This window comes from Carassius carassius, chromosome 3, assembly GCF_963082965.1.
Source record: "Carassius carassius chromosome 3, fCarCar2.1, whole genome shotgun sequence".
Taxonomy (NCBI): Eukaryota; Metazoa; Chordata; class Actinopteri; order Cypriniformes; family Cyprinidae; genus Carassius; species Carassius carassius.
In genome coordinates, this window is record NC_081757.1 from 13,077,354 (window position 1) to 13,093,674 (window position 16,321).

At 39.5% G+C, this 16,321-nt stretch overlaps 1 protein-coding gene across 8 annotated transcripts in view; it reads right to left on the bottom strand.

Moving 5' to 3' along the window:
* Positions 1 to 16,321, bottom strand: part of LOC132119765 (probable E3 ubiquitin-protein ligase HERC1) — a 55,416-nt gene that overhangs the window by 33,694 nt on the left and 5,401 nt on the right. For 5 of the 8 annotated variants that reach the window (XM_059530011.1, XM_059530007.1, XM_059530004.1 and 2 more), the window contains exons 2-23: positions 13,577 to 14,520; positions 13,403 to 13,498; positions 11,366 to 11,560; positions 10,954 to 11,265; positions 10,747 to 10,843; positions 9,337 to 9,480; positions 8,973 to 9,100; positions 8,683 to 8,827; positions 7,757 to 7,928; positions 7,431 to 7,565; positions 6,824 to 6,989; positions 6,606 to 6,731; positions 6,309 to 6,521; positions 5,458 to 5,610; positions 5,234 to 5,366; positions 4,954 to 5,145; positions 4,494 to 4,709; positions 4,212 to 4,385; positions 2,048 to 2,162; positions 1,454 to 1,574; positions 1,065 to 1,245; positions 259 to 541 (exon numbers count right to left, since the gene is read on the bottom strand). In XM_059530011.1, coding sequence (XP_059385994.1) covers positions 259 to 541; positions 1,065 to 1,245; positions 1,454 to 1,574; positions 2,048 to 2,162; positions 4,212 to 4,385; positions 4,494 to 4,709; positions 4,954 to 5,145; positions 5,234 to 5,366; positions 5,458 to 5,610; positions 6,309 to 6,521; positions 6,606 to 6,731; positions 6,824 to 6,989; positions 7,431 to 7,565; positions 7,757 to 7,928; positions 8,683 to 8,827; positions 8,973 to 9,100; positions 9,337 to 9,480; positions 10,747 to 10,843; positions 10,954 to 11,265; positions 11,366 to 11,560; positions 13,403 to 13,498; positions 13,577 to 14,491 — 4,412 coding nt within the window. In that variant the 5' untranslated portion in view covers positions 14,492 to 14,520. Of the gene's footprint in view, positions 1 to 258; positions 542 to 1,064; positions 1,246 to 1,453; positions 1,575 to 2,047; positions 2,163 to 4,211; positions 4,386 to 4,493; positions 4,710 to 4,953; positions 5,146 to 5,233; positions 5,367 to 5,457; positions 5,611 to 6,308; positions 6,522 to 6,605; positions 6,732 to 6,823; positions 6,990 to 7,430; positions 7,566 to 7,756; positions 7,929 to 8,682; positions 8,828 to 8,972; positions 9,101 to 9,336; positions 9,481 to 10,746; positions 10,844 to 10,953; positions 11,266 to 11,365; positions 11,561 to 13,402; positions 13,499 to 13,576; positions 14,547 to 15,124; positions 16,231 to 16,321 lie in introns of those variants that run through there. The other 3 variants (XM_059530006.1, XM_059530010.1, XM_059530005.1) reach the window with 3 other exon arrangements.

Genomic DNA, 16,321 nt, shown 5'->3' on the forward strand with positions numbered 1-16,321 from the left:
TTTTATTGCAATTGTGTCAGCTCATAAAGTATCTTCAGAATTAGGGCAGCGCACAAGTTCTCTTGCAAACTGCATAATGTGAAACCTAGAAAAGTAGGTCAGGCATTCCTGGGCAGGACTGGTAGCGCCGGAGCAGACTGGAAAGGTGAACGAGTTCACGGAGACCTTCAGGCTCCAAAGATAAGGGTTATGATTCACAAGACTTTAGTCATGCTTGCACATGTTAAATCAGCTAAATTTATTGATGACGCTACTCACCTTGTCATAAACCCGCCTGCATCGGGGTTGACCCCACCTGTCAGGGGTTGCGGATTGATGTGCTGAACGAGCGGTGTGCTGACGGCCAGCAGGAGCATGGCACAGCGGTGGATGACAGCATTGCACGCAGTGGTATAAAGATCCTGTCCCTCCTGAGGGGTCGTGCTGCTCCTGCGCTCCGGACCGGGCTGAGCTGGCTCGTCCTGCACGCTCATGCTTCCGGTTCGATCTCGCTCCCTTCCTCGTGCCGCCTCCCGTACTGATAGGAAACATTGAAAGATTTCTGTGTCCGCCAAAATATAAGACACAGAGCGGCCAGGTTAGGGAAGCAGCCAAGAAGCTTGACGTTAACGAAGTTTTTTTATTAGTATATGTATCCTTGGTAAGCAAAGGACAGGAAGAACCTTTTGAATGGTAGTGTATTTTGTATGGTGTGTTCTAGAACAATGTTCACCCAATTCTTTATTATATCTTTAAAGTAATCAAGTAATAAATTAAAACTGTCACTATTTACTCACCTTCATGTCATTGCAAACCTATAGTATATGCTGTAATTTTTTTATGGATATTGACAGCAGCGTAAAAATTCTATTTTATTCCACTAAATATCTCACATGGTTTAAGAATGATAAGAGGGGAAATAAATAATTAAAGAATATACATTTTTAGGTGTCATTACTAAGATTTAAAAAAAAAGGAAAAAGTGTGTAAGAATGTGTGTGACAACTTTGCTCACTGCCACCCAAAGCATCAGCCAACATCAGCACACACACACACATGCACTTCACAAACATATCAGAACTCACTTCCTGCGGTCATGACCTCATGCTCTCTTTCCTCCTCATCATCTTCCTGCTCCTGATGACCCTCTTCTCTTTCTCTTTCTCTCTCTCTGTCTCTCTCCTCCAGCTCAGCCTCTTCGTCTATAGTTCGGGTGAAAGAGTGTTCCTGTGGGTCCATCTCCACAGAGTCCACATTATCAGAGATCTGCACTCAGGAAAAGAAATGGCATTACATATAATGGGATCCAACATTAAAATTATATGATTTTTCTAGGATCTTAAAGGAATAAGTTACTTAAAAACATAAAAATGTGTGTTTTTTATTGTAATTTCATGTTCTTCAAAGATCCTAATTTTTCAATCAAACTGTTATATTGATAATATAATAATAATAATAATAATTATCATCATACCCTGCGTTCTCGTGATGACGAACGGGTCTGGATGAGCTCCATGCTCTTACAAGCCAAGAGGCGATTCCGCACCTTATACACACTGCGATACACCTCTGCCAAGAGTTTACAAGGCTGATACCTGTAGGAAGACAGAAAACAGGAAAGTTCTTTATTACCGTATTTTTCGGACTATAAGTCGCACCTGTCCAAAAATATGTCATGATGAGGAAAAAAACATAGTCCAGTGCGACTTATATATAAGTCGCATTTATTTAGAACCATGAACCAAGAGAAAACATTACTGTCTACCGCCACGAGAGGGCGCTCTATGCTGCTCAGTGTAGGCTACAGGAGCACTGAGCAGCATAGAGCGCCCTCTCGCGGCTGTTGACGGTAATGTTTCCTCTTGGTTCATGTCAAATTAATTTTGATAAATAAGTCACACCTGACTATAAGTCGCAGGACCAGCCAAACTATGAAAAAAGTGCGACTTATGGTCCGGAAAATACGGTAGTCAAGTCACCTTTATTTATATAAACAAAAAAATATTTTTATATTTAAACAAAAAAAAGTGTCCAGTGTATTAAAATTAAGTAGAATTTAATGTCATACCTCCCCTCTCCACCCGCCTGTCCCAGCAGCCCTGTGTGTTTCAGCAGGACAGCAAGCACAAAGCGGGACACTGTGTCTAACAGAGCCTCATTCGGCAATGATGCACTGTCCCAATCTACACACACACAAAAGACGAAATTAACAAATGTCATCCAAGACATTTGTTTGCACAAATGAAAAGTGGATAATGCTAATGGCAAAATTCGTTTTGCTTTAAACCCATAGCTGTCAAGTCCAATTACTGCAAAGTTATGATAGTTTGTGCCATAAAGAACTGGTTTATGGACAGCTGTAACATAACAGAATATGAATGTTAACTGCTTTTTTATTGAACTGTAACCTCAAAGAAATACTTATGGGAAAATACTCTGCCCCATCACAGAGATCTACTACATTCTGAAACTGCTTTGCTATTGCAGGGGATTTTAATATTCACATAGATAATGCAGAAATCAAAACTACAAAATACATTTTAACTGTTTTAAACACTTTTGAACTGATTCAGCATGTACACACTCTAGATTTACTCATCAGTAAAGGTCTAAACATTTCATCCATTGTTATTAAGGATGTAGCACTATCTGATCTCATCTGTATTTTCTTTGATATATTGATCCCTGCTACCACTGAATCTAGATCGGTCTCTGTCTGAAAAAAAGCTACATTAAAAAAAAAAAAAAAAACACTAGTTTTTGATTTATGGAGGCTATATCTCTAACTCCAAGCATTTCTACAGACTCTGTTGATCTTCTCCTTAATTCCTTTAACTCAAAAGTTAAGAATGTTATTCTAGATATTGCTCCTGTAAAAGTCAGTAAAAAGACTGGCAGATAAAAATCACCTTGGAGAAAATCAACAGCAGATCAGAGTGTGAAAAGACAATGCAGAAAAGAGGCGGAAGATGAAACCTGAAATTCACTATAGCATCTATAAAGACAGCCTTCATGCTTTCAATGTGAAACTAGCCACAGCTAGACAGACGCTCTTCTCAAACCGTATAAACTGTAACTTAAACAAAACTCACACTTGCTTTGCTACTGTTGAGGGACTGACAATTCATGTATTGTGAAACTGCAGCTTCATGCTAACGCAAAATAAATATGATCTGCATTCTTAAAGACTTCCATTTTTTTTTCCACGCTTACACTTTTTCACCAAAATACGGTCAAAAGCACTGCAAGCCTGCTAACAGTGATTTGTAAGCAAAAACAACAGTTAAAAGAACTGCAAAACGGATTGACTGCGTAGAACCAATCTGAATGTGTAAAAAACAAACTGTTCAAATGAGCCTCAAATGAGGCTTTCGTTGACTTTCCATTTACTCTTATTTGAATGGTATGTTAACATGCACGATTCCGTGAAAGCCTCATTTAATTGGCTACAAGAAGAAGGTGGACCCGCCCTCCCCCTCACGCTTGCAAAACTCAGTGAGAGAATCGTGCCAAAATTGTAAGTGCAGAGAAAATAAAGACTGAGCTGTACATATTGGATTATTTCGGGAACTTTTTTTCGCCCTAAATACATAAGTCATTTACAGATTGGTTCTACGCAGTCAATCCGTTTTGCAGTTCTCTAAACTGTTGTTTTCACTTGAAAATCACTGTTCACAGACTTGCAGTGCTTTTGACCATATTTTGGTGAAAACAACGTGCCAAGTGTAAGCATGGCATGCAAATTTAATTTACACTTATGTAAACTTCCACAAATATTACCCGCATGCAAATCTTTATGACATCATTTTACCTTCATACTGTGCTATGTCCAAACTGATTGCGCTGTATTTTATATAATCATTTCCTATTTTTAACGGTTTTAAATTCATTTTAAATACATTTTTAAATCATTTTAAAGGTTTTTAAGTTCATTGTTGTCATTTTTTATGATTATTTTACTTCCTTTTATGTAAAGCACATTGAATTACCATTTTGTATGAAATGTGCTATATAAATAAACTTGCCTTGCCAAATCAGCTACGAGACAAGTTGTGTGTAGTGAAATTTTGAATCAGTGAGATTTCACTGTGGGTGGGGCTACCCAACACCACAGAAATAGAAACCATTAAAAGATTTGCATAGGTTAATGCAAAGCTAATCATCAATGAAATATTTATACTCTTAATACTATTTCCATATTCCTCAATATATGTTCTGTTTTTGTGTCCTACCCTTGCTGATGGCATAGTCCTGCATGTTTGTCCACAAGCTGTGTGTGGGCTCTTTAGTTGATCCAAGGGACAAATCAACCAGCACACTCATGTCAGAATGCAACTGACAGTCAAATGGTCTTTGCTCCTCATTTCCACACAGAGCCACCTCCAGCAAAGAGCTAATACACGCATCTGAAACACATACACCATTTCAGCTTAACCAACACAAAACATTTTTTACTTCCATACATTTCATAACAAAATAAGACCTTTATTAATAATAGAAATTACAGTGCATACCAAGCTGGGGTATATCAGTCTGCAAGCCGTTACTAAAAAGCGGTGTTTTGAGCCAATGGGTGGTGTGCCGTTCCTCTGGTGAGGGAGGGGCTCCCTGCAGCATTCCTCCGAGACAACGTCCCACCAGCAGCGCTACTGTACGCTCCAGATCCACCAACCACACCCAGCACTGTGCTGGTCCTGACACACATACTGGATCAACAAGATCTGGAGTGCCTACAGGAAAAAGGATAAGGAAAAATAGTCTTAAGTTGTTAAGAAGTTCAACTTAATGAGAGAAGAGTGGTTCTTGAGTGGCTCTCAAACAGGGGGATGGGCAAATTCCCATGGGGGACACAAGATTGCTTAAAATGGTTAAAGTTATATATACACACACATACACATGTGTGAGTGTGTGTATTGTAATATTAATAATAGAAACTTAAATTAGCTATTTATCATATGAATGTGAAAATCTGACCATGTAGTGGCCACTGCAGCTCCTGTTCCTCCAGAGGTGTGGCGGCAGGCAGAAGTCTGTTGAGACGGTCCAGAGGGGGAAGCAGGTCTAAGAGGTAACTGAGCAATGGCCGTGCCACCCAAACAGGCAACAACAGCAAGGACGTCACAATCTGACACAGCATGCTGCCCGCTGCAGACATGTAGATCACATCTGCCACAAACAAACACAGGCAAAATTAGCTGGTCCACTGGCATTTCGATTTAGAGTTTAGCTTCAATGCAAGTGTACACTGATATACCTCGTAGCTTCTCACGCACACTGCCATTTCCAGAGCTTTCTTTTAGAAGAGTTGCGGAGCGATTATAGATATCTGTGGCATGAGGCAATAATAACTGCAGGTGTTTGTGGAAGAGGGCCACACTACTGGAGCCCTGAAAAACACAGATCGACATGTGGAAGGAAACGCATGATTTTTCCAAGAATGAAATTTGTGTGTGGATATGTATATGTATTTGGTTGTACCTCTGTAACACAGTTGATATGGCAATAGGCCAGTAGCTGCTTCTGTAAAGAGCAGAGCAGTTCATGGAGGTGAGCTGGTTGGCTGCTATCAGACGAAGATGTTTCCTGCAAGATCTTATCACTGTTCTTCTCCAGCTCTCCAAAAGCTTGGTCCTGTTAGGTTAATACACATACACACAGGAAAACAGGTTGAGAAGACATTCAGAAGTAGCATTCACACTAGAAGTGTAATACACAGATATTATATGGCACCCATATCCAATTTATCATCTCAAAACGGTTTACATTCAAGACAGTGTTTACATTTTTACCTGTAAACATTTTTACCCCAAGACGCACTAGGCTGATAAGAGTATTAGTGGAACCTCACCAAATATAACATATTTTGCATGCCCTTGCTATCAAAAATATCATAACAGATTGACATACACCACAGCAAATTAAATAAATAACCTGAATATACATATACAATATATGTATGGAAAAATAATGGCAAAAAAACTATTTCTTTTGAGTTGTTTTTGTAGGTTGCATGCAGAAACATGCAAGCGTACTGACTATCAAACAAAGATTCAAAAACAAGAGACACTGGTATGAATCAATCTGAAGAATTCTTTACTCTACGAACTGAATAGAATTAATCCATGAAAGTGCTCACTGAATCAACATATCAAGACACTTACTAGACTGCACATTATAACTACTTTTAGTGATGACAGTCTCGAAGTGAAGCAAGCACTTTTTGCTGGCAACACGATAATTTAACATAAGCGTGTAAATCAAGATAAAGATAAAACAAAGCTGGCTGTCAGCGCAAACACGGCCTCAAGATTGTTACCAGCAGAACTGACCGTATAAAAGCCCAGGTTCCTGAGTAGTGTTTTCATAAGGATCTCTGCCAAGTGTGTGTCAGGATGTGTATCAGAATGAGTGCCAGGCACATGCGTAGAGTCGGATGGTAGAGTGGGAGGCTCGGAGGCATCTGGAGGACAGCTGTACCCCAGCAGAGATGCCACATGGGTGTGATCCTGCAGACTAGTGAGGATTATGTCCAGCTGCATCCTCTGTGACAGAAAAAAAAAACCGCACATATGACTGACAGATTAACTTAAATTGTCTATTCTTTACAAGCAGGCACAAACTCTTACCTGTCCTTTGGAGAGGCTCTCCCAGCGGTCTGGTCCTTGAGGAAGGAGCGAGTGCAATAGCTCCATTCTCTCTCTCAGAGGAGGCAGCAGCATCGTCGCGCCCACGGACAGAGTCTCAATGACAGCCTACAAAATACAAACATTGATCAGAGAAAAATACAGGCCACAGTAAACCATCACAGCAACAAATATGTGGAAAAACACAAGCAAACACAGACCTCCTGGATTTCATCCGGCACTGACGCATCCATCAGTCTGAAAAGCAGATTGCGAAGTGGCCGTGCTTGCCGTCCCAAGATACTGGTGGCCACGCCACCTGCCAGCGCTAGAGCCAGGTGATTGGACAAGAGCCGCAGACATAGTTTCAAGAAGTTATGATGCTCCCTGTTGGCCCAAAAACAAGTTTACTCCCTCTGTGGTGCAAGAAAACACACACTTAATATTTAATAACCCCTTAGGATGGGTTAGAAAAATCACTTGAAACTTGATCTCAAATAAACAACATTAGTAGCAGCTTTAATTCTCCAGTGATATTTAATGCACTAAAAAAACAAGGCAGGCTTCACTTGTCTATAGACTTTAGTCAGGTTAGACAACATTTTTAATTTTTACACCGATGAAAACGAGGCTATAAAGGAGATATTTACTGCAATTACAATGGCACAGATGATTATAGAGTTTTGTCAACCTTTGTTTTTTTAAGATAGCCAACAATACAATCCATTCAATGCACTATACTTCTATTTCTCACAGCCTCATTTTATTTCCTGTCAAAAATTATATATGGTGCTCTCCTCCTGACCCAGGTGGTGGCAGAACACATACTTGGAAGATGGGAAAGGCAGAGGTGGGATTTCGTTGTTGATACCGTCACAGTATCGTTCCAGAAATGAGCGCAAGTGAGAGAACGTGCTTTCTTCTAGGTCCACACAGTATGGCCTATGCCAGGCCACCACCTGCCTGTATACATGCACATAAGATTAATAGCTTAGATATGAAAATATCATAGAAAAAGCAGAACAAGACAAAAGAAAAAAATAAAACTTCTTGCCATAGGAATCAACAAACTTAATGCCACAAATGACTATTAAATATATTGTGTATTTATTTGCAAAGTAAAGATCATAAAAGGGTTTGACGGACTTGCTTACCTGTCTCTTGGGAGGGCAGTCCATGCCAGGCTGTGGGAGGTGCCAGCAGAGATTTGCTGAATGGCCACTCCATCTAAACCAATCACCTTCTTGGGTTTGGTGATTGGCCCAGTGGAATTCCCTTGACCGCACTGACCCATGGAGTTATTCCCCCAGGCATACACTTCATTGTCTGTAACAAAAACATCCACACGGGAAAAAAGAAATGAAAGAGCAACTATTCATCATTACTGCATATCATTTTACAAGTCATATTTCAGTTTTATGCATTTTGAAAAGCAGATGTGTGAGACTAGCATGACCATTTTACAATGCACGTGAACAACACGTTCAGGTTAAGTACACAGCGTCAAATTGTCGGTGACATCATGTGTGAGGGCCCCTTGCCTCACCTTATCTGAGTCTGACTCAACAAATACCCTTCTGCTACTAATCTGATGCCCTTCTCTCGCTCTCTCTCCACTATCAAAAACTACAGCCCCATACAAAAAACTCACAAAAAAGGACCTAATCACCAGCCATTGGTTACAGAGTTTACAATATAATTCTATAATGATTTATGCAATAAATTGAAAGTTAAAATATTAAAGTGAGAATCACAAACCTAACCGCACTGCATAGACCTTAGTCAGGTTAGGTGCCATATTGAATATAACAAAAATGACAGTGAAGCTTTGAGGGAGAAACTAGATCATGTCATTTTCACAACTTTTTATGAAATGTTTGTTTATTGAAGGTTATTTATGAAAGCCATTTTGCCAGATGAACAATTGGTATGCTGTTAAATAATAACAATCTACTGAAAGCACTGTACTTCCACCCCTTACAGACTCATTTTCATGTTGTTGCACTACCAACCACTTAAGCATACCAGATAGAGCCAAAGATTTGTGTCCTCAATTCAGTGGTGTGCAGTGATCCCTTACCATGTGATAAAGCAAGGCAGTGGCTGTCTCCTATGGAGATGTCTACCACTCTAGTTGTGGCAAGTTCCTCAATCAGTTTTGGCCTAAGCGCAGTGGCCTCCGATGAACCACAGCCAAGACAAGCACCACAGCCCCAAGCATAAACCTGCACAACAAATACATATATAACAGTGTGTTTATAATGAATATACACACTACAATGAGACATAAGAATCAACATGAACTCATACCTGCCCTTATTTTTGTAACCTATCATCAAAACTTATTACAGAGTGGCTTATGTCTCATACCTGACCAGTAGAGGTGAGGGCAAGAGATGACTGGCTACCAGCACAAACTTTGCGTATGAACATTCCCTGGAGCGCCTCCACCACTTTGGGTTTATACACACGATTGGTATCACCATGACCCAGTTTCCCTGCAGATAAACAACAGTGAAGGTGTAATAGTCTTCCACTAATCTTTATCATCACATATAAACAGCAACTTCACAAACAATAATTACTAGATGTGTACAAAGTAGAGAAGATAACTCTAGACATCTTGATGCAGCTGATGGCAAAGTGTGTGGTGTCAGGCACGCACTATAAATACAGTAGGACACTTTCAAATGTCGCTTAAGGAGAACAAGTGACGAAAGTTAACTCAACTCACCATTGTCTCCACCTCCAAAGGACCAGACCGTACGCCCATCTTTAGACAGCGCAATGGTGTGGGAGCTTCCACAGGACACCTCACCTACATTACTGATGTCTTTCACTAGCGTAGGGATGTTCCTACTATTACTGTCGCCATGACCTACAAGTGTAGACAAACAAAATCAATGACACACAAATACAAATGTCAACACTTAAAAGAAGCAAGATAAAATGTTATGTGCATTAGTTAACAAATATATGTATTGTTATCACAACAACTCTGAAAAGTTTTGGCATGTTGATGGATATGACAATAGCTATGTTTCCATCCAAAGATGTAAATTTTACTTATGCGCAAAACTGTAATATTGCATAAAACACCTGTGAATAAAGCATCGTTTCCATCTAAAGACTCAAAGAGAAGACAACTGTCACTTCTTGACAAACTGGCACAAAATATCTCTAAGAAGCTACTGAGTATAATGATTTTTCTTTGTAATAAATTACTTGCCCTTCAGAGACCAGACATTATACAATAAATGCGGTCATTGCTTTCAGAGGTGCATGCCTGCTGTTTGGGAACGCAGGAATGGAAGGCAGTAATTATACAGAAATACTTTGATGACAGCCTTTGTTCAGGCATTTCAGAATGACCGCTGGTTAGTCAAGTTATCCCATCTCAAAGCGCAAAGTGACATGACTTTTTCAATGCACATGGAGGAAGTTATTCAGTTAATGTGTTTCCATTGTAGTTTACGCATTTTTTATTATCGAATAAAAAGTTTATCCTACTCAGTTGTGCGCAGAAGTTTTCATGCGCATTTTTAGAACTTATGTGCATCTAGGCATTTCCATTCAGCGTTTTTTTTATGCGATAATCCAAAATGCGCATTACAAATAGGTGGATGGAAACATAGCTACTGTTAATGTATTTGGTCCTGGCACTTTAGGTCTTTTACAATCAGTCTGTTGACATACTGCTGTGAGCATATAAGATGTGCTGCTGCATAAATAGGCATACAAGATCCCTTAGCAGATCTAGACAGGTGGAGCTGGGGGAGGTGTAGGGTTTTTAGAGGAACTCTGATAGCACACTGCAGAACCATCTTAAAGTGAACAATGAACCAGACTATTTCAAGCAAGCTTATTGGCTGCAGCTTGAGGTCAATCGATTTGTGTCACATAATAAATGTTGTGATTGCTAAAGATGTATTTAGACATTTAAAAAAAAAATCTGCATTTATTTTATAAAAAAAAGAGAATAATATTGTAATGTTTTATTACCATTTAAAATGGTATATATTAATTTTTTATATTAAAATATATTTTATTCCTGTGATGGCAAAGCTTAATTTTTAGCAGCCACTAATTTGTTTTATTTTTTATGAATGTGTGCAATAAATATAATATATAGACAATTATATACCTAATCTACCAAAGTCACCCTCTCCCCATGTGTAAAGCTCTCCATCCTCACTGACTGCAGCGCTGTGTCTATACCCTGCTGAAACACAAACCACCACCTACAAGCAAACACACAAGCAGCAGAAGACATTAAACATTTAAAAACACAGGTACATTCTGAGAGTTCAAAAAGATTAAGGGATGCATAAATACTGCATGAATTTAGTACCTTTCCCTGTAGAGGGCCCTGTATTAGTTTAGGGTATTTCTGGGTAGAGCTGTTGCCATGACCCAGTTTGCCATAATCTCCATCACCCCAGCTGAACACTTCTCCCTCGCTAGTGAAAGCTAATGTGTGGCCATCTGAGCCTTTGGATGATGAAACTTTCTTAATGGCACGGTGAGGTTCAAAGGTCAGCTTCTTAAGAGTGGACTGGTTGTTTGAGTCACCCAGTCCCAGGCGCCCATAGCTGCCCTTCCCACACGCTCGGACTGAACCATCAGAGGAGATGACAAATGTGCAGTACTGGCCAGCTTCAATCTGAAGACACGAGATGTGGTCAGCAAGCACTCACTGTGAGCATAAAGGAGGATACTAACACTGACACTGTATGAATAATTAATATGAAAATGCTTTCTACCGTTTGTGCATCACTGAAGCTGGGAGCAAGTTTGGGCTGGAGGATTTTCTCTTGAGTGCCCTCCACAAGCTGGTGGCTGCTGTTGCTGCCCCACACATAGACCTCACAGGTCTCAGAAACCATGGCTGCCTCACCTGCCTGGATACTGTCTGGACTTGCACAAGTTCTTGAGTAATCTGAAGCCATGCGACAGACCTATCAGGAAATCAATTTAAAATAAAGTCAAAGTGTCAAACACATGGCCCAATTCTAGCCCACAAGATGATTTGAGAAAAAAAAAAACGATTCTAATGCCAAAAATTGATATGATACATATTCCTAATATTCTATTTTAGATACAACAGGACTGATTTGTTGTGCAGCGTGTTATAGCACGCATCTTAAAGCAGCTTCTCTTCTAATTTTGGCAGTTAAAACTGGATTTACTGGATAACAAGCATCGGAGGACGCTCACAGCACTAATGAAACCAAGAACAAGTACAAGAAAATTATACACTGCGAGCAAATCTCTTAACTGTTTCAAGTCTGTACTGATACTTATTCATGCATTACTGAAAAAAAAATAAGAACAAGTTTGGCTGAAAAGCAGGTCTATAATCAAAATTATGTTTGGTTGCAAATTGCCATTTACATCTAAAGTGGTCCTGCCAAGAGCAGTGAGTGGTTTGTCTTTATTTGATTTATTTAAAAAAACTCTTCCGTATATGTAAACGAAAGGACTCTGAAATTGTATTTATTAAACTGTATGTGCTTACTTTGGTTTTACCCCAATATTGGTTACGTATTTTCCGGACTATAAGTCACACTTTTTTTCATAGTTTGGCTGGTCCTGCGACTTATAGTCAGGTGCAACTTATTTATCAAAATTAATTTGATATGAACCAAGAGAAATGAACTAACAGATATGAACCAAGAGAAAACATTACCGTCTCCAGCCGCGAGAGGGCGCTCTATACTGCTCAGTTCTCCTGTACATAGAGCGCGGCTGTAGACGGTAATGTTTTCTCTTGGTTCTAAATAAATGTGACTTATAGTCCAGTGCGACTTATACATGTTTTTTTCCTCGTCATGACGTATTTTTGGACTGATGCGACTTATACTCAGGTGCGACTTATAGTCCGAAAAATAAGGTAAATAGTTCTGTTTTCTTAAACCAATAAAGCCTATTGTATCATATTCGAAACATACAATTTTAAGGCCTCTATAAACAAGATAAAAACGCTGATGAAAAACCTTCTGTCTTGACTAACAGTTTATACTTTTTTTTAGCAAGTTAAAGGTCTTTTAGTATCATTCTAAAAATGTCCATGGTACACAACTTTTAAATGTAAAATCTTAAATTTTTAAGAGATAAAGAATAAATGTATATTGTTAATACTATTTGAAATATGAACAGTTAAAGAATCTATACCAAATAGAATCTATTTGGTATAAAATCTATCAAACATAAGGCTTATGCAGAAACTCTCAATCATCACTCTGCATTATATATTTCAGATAAACCTGACCAACTGCACCAAACTGTATATTTATTGCTCAGCTTGGGCCTCTGAATAAAAGTCTGAGCTCCATATTCTCCTATCTCACACTATAAGAGACTCAAAAGCCTCATTTGAATTAAATTAATGCATTTAGCAGTCACTTTTATCCAAAGCGACTTACAATACATTCATGCTAACATTTTTTACCTAACATGTATTCCCTGGGAATCGAACCCACAACCTTTTGCAATGCTAATGCAATGCTCTAGCACTGAGCCACAGGAACACTTATTTATCAAATATAATGCTCAAAAAACATATGCAACTGGTTTTAGATTTTTTTTTTATATTTGATCTAAAGTTTTAATAAATGTCTCAATCTGTAATAAAGAAATACATTTTTTGAGGATTATTTCTTTTAACAAATGTCTGGTTATATACAGTATCAAATCACCACACACACAGTTTTTCATTAGGTGATTCATGTGCAAAATGACATGGCCCTCTCTTATCCATACAACAAATTTTCATGAATATATTTATATTTGCATTTTACCTCCTCAAACAGGCAAAGTGCAGCCTCATACAGGGAACAGAGACCATCAGGTGTGCGTGTTGGCTCTCTCCATTGGCTACGATCAGCAGATGAACCCTACAACACCAGACATTCAGTCATTTAACAACATCAAATGCTATGTAAAACAAAATACCTGTTGTAGTGAGCATGCACCAGTGAACGCCTCATTTGCATCAGTATGTTCATGAAGCAGTCGTATCCCATCAGCCCCTCCTGGCTCTGCTCCAGGCTGCTGACACCGGCCGATGCAGCAAGGGCCATCTCAACCCACTCCAGCAGGTAGCGCAGGGACCCTCGTTGCGCTGCCAATCCCAGCAGCAGCTCACACGCCAGCCTCCTCCCCACCACATCGGCCCCTGAGTTGCGCATGGTGACTCCTTTCAGGAACGTGGTGACCTGGGCCAGGCAGTCCAAACCCATCTGTGGAATCTTGCTTTCATTGGCCAAGGAGAGCGGCGGAAGGGAGCCCACCACTTCGATGGCTGTGGTGATGACATCGTTGCAGAGGTTGACCCCTGGACCGGCCGGAGGAAGTGTCCAGCTCTGCCTGAGCAAAGCAAAAAGCAAACTAAGACCCGTTCGCACGCCCATCTCAATGAGGGCGTCTGTACTAGAGCGCGGCCGCTCGCTAACTGCTTGCAAGTCTGCAGAACCCAGAGTGTTTTCGGTCGAGTGCTGCTGCTGTTTGACCTTGCCCTTGTCATGGTATTTGTTGGAAAGTGCATAAAAAACCCGCTGCAGCACTAACAGACGCTTGCGAAGGGCAGTGGCAAAGGGTGAATCTGAGCACACCGTCTTGGCCAGAGCAAGCTGACTAGCCAGCAGCGCATCAAGATAATGCTCCTGTTCATCACTGGACAGACACTCTCGCTCAAAGTCCGGCAGCTGAGGACCCTTCAGACATAGCACCTGCTGAGGGAGAAGAACCACCTCCTTATTGGACAGCAGCTTGCCATAGAGAAGAGCGACGCCTTCACGGGTGGAGATTGACTCGCTGTCCTCAGCGATCCAGGAGCTGTTGAGGTGCTCCAACCATTTTAGTTTTACTGGTGGTATCATCGCAGCCATGGTGCCACCCTACAACCTCACCATCATATCTGAGAGATGAAGAGGTACAGTGAATCTAGGGATGCAGCAATATTAATATAAAGATGGGTCAATTATGTTTATAAATGGTCAATAGAAACATTCTATACTACATGTAGAGACAAAGGTAATCTAAAAAAGGCAAGAATGGGCATGCACAAATAAATGATTCTTTTTATATAAATCTATATTATTTTATGATATTACTGACAGGTAATTATAAGACTACTGTTCAAAGGTTTGGGGTCAGTATGTTCTTTTTAAGAAATCAACATTTTTATTCAGCAAGGATGCATTGGATTGTTGAAAAAAACAAAAACAAAAGAGAACTGTCCTAATATTTTATTCACAATATGACTTTTTATTGTTTTTTGATCAAATAAATGCAGCATAACAGACATCTTTTGAATAGCAGGGTACATAAAATATGGATTGATACAGATAAATTTAATAAATAAAATCTCCATTATCAGTCGATAACCTATATGGCTCTGATAGATCATGCATCCCAAAGGGAATCAATTTAAAAATTAACTGTTTCACAAACATTAGCAGAGAAACTTTTTCTCACAAAGCAGCTAAGCATTCTGATGTAACTGCGGTGATGACACTCACTTGTCATCTTGCCAATCCACTTATCAAAGCCTGGAATCCGTACAGCAAAATGACAACATGCATAAATGTAGGTCTTGAGTCATCCCATTTATTATTAACTTATTTATCTAGTCAGCTAACTTTCATAAGCACGCCAGGATTAGACTTTTGCGGGTATGATTTTCTTCTTAAACTATTGTTTGTTGAATCGGATCATAAACCTGACCAAAAGAAATAGGCATACAGTATTTAATCTAATGCAATGCATAGGTTACAAGTGAATGCACCATTTCAGCTTTGAACACCTTAATCTTGTTCAAATCATTTCATAAGCCTATGATAACATGTAACACATACTATAATACTAAAGAACATGTTGCCAGTAGCTAAAATATTACTTATATGAGAGAGACAGCATATGGTCATAGACAGCATTTTGATTAATGTAAAGGAAACTGGCTGTATATTCCAATGTGAACTACACATCAGCTTATCAGAATGAATAACAACAGACTATCAAATTCTTATAGCATGTTATATTACACAATCCAACTTATAAAGTTACAGGTTGTCAGCTAATACAGTTACAGCAGCAAATTAAGCTATTTAATCCATTCCTCTGCTCTAGACATTGTCATATCTTGCTAACAAGCACTTAAATTGTCTGAAAATTAAGGTGATTTTTCCACCATCTGTTTGCGTTGCAATGATTCACGGTGTTGGTTATTATGACAATCTTGCGGTTTGCTTAATCATTCAGCTGGCTAACCCATCGCATCTCACTGCTCGCATAAACAGGTTCCCAAGAAATATCTGACTGACCAAATCGTTATACGAGACCTGCAGCATATGTGTTTAAGATATTTAAAAGAAATGTCTAACGGCGTTCACGTCTGCAAGGGAAGCGGAACTTACGTTAGCTTGTTAGCATAGCTAACAGAACAGTAGCAAGCTAAACTAATGCACTACACTGAAATTATTCACTAACTTTACGCCATATGTTGTGTGCCTAGACTGAATTATCACATTAAAAGAGCCTCAAGTAAAATACTTAACCGTCTTGGGAGTGTATGACTATATAGCACGGGTAGCTTGTCGCATTAGCCCAGCTGTGGAGCAGCTTGTCTATGGTTGCCAGGCTATGATCAACTCCCCTCTGCCACTTACTTTACATGAGTCAGCTAAGCTGCTGTTATTTTACATTAAAATCATGCACCC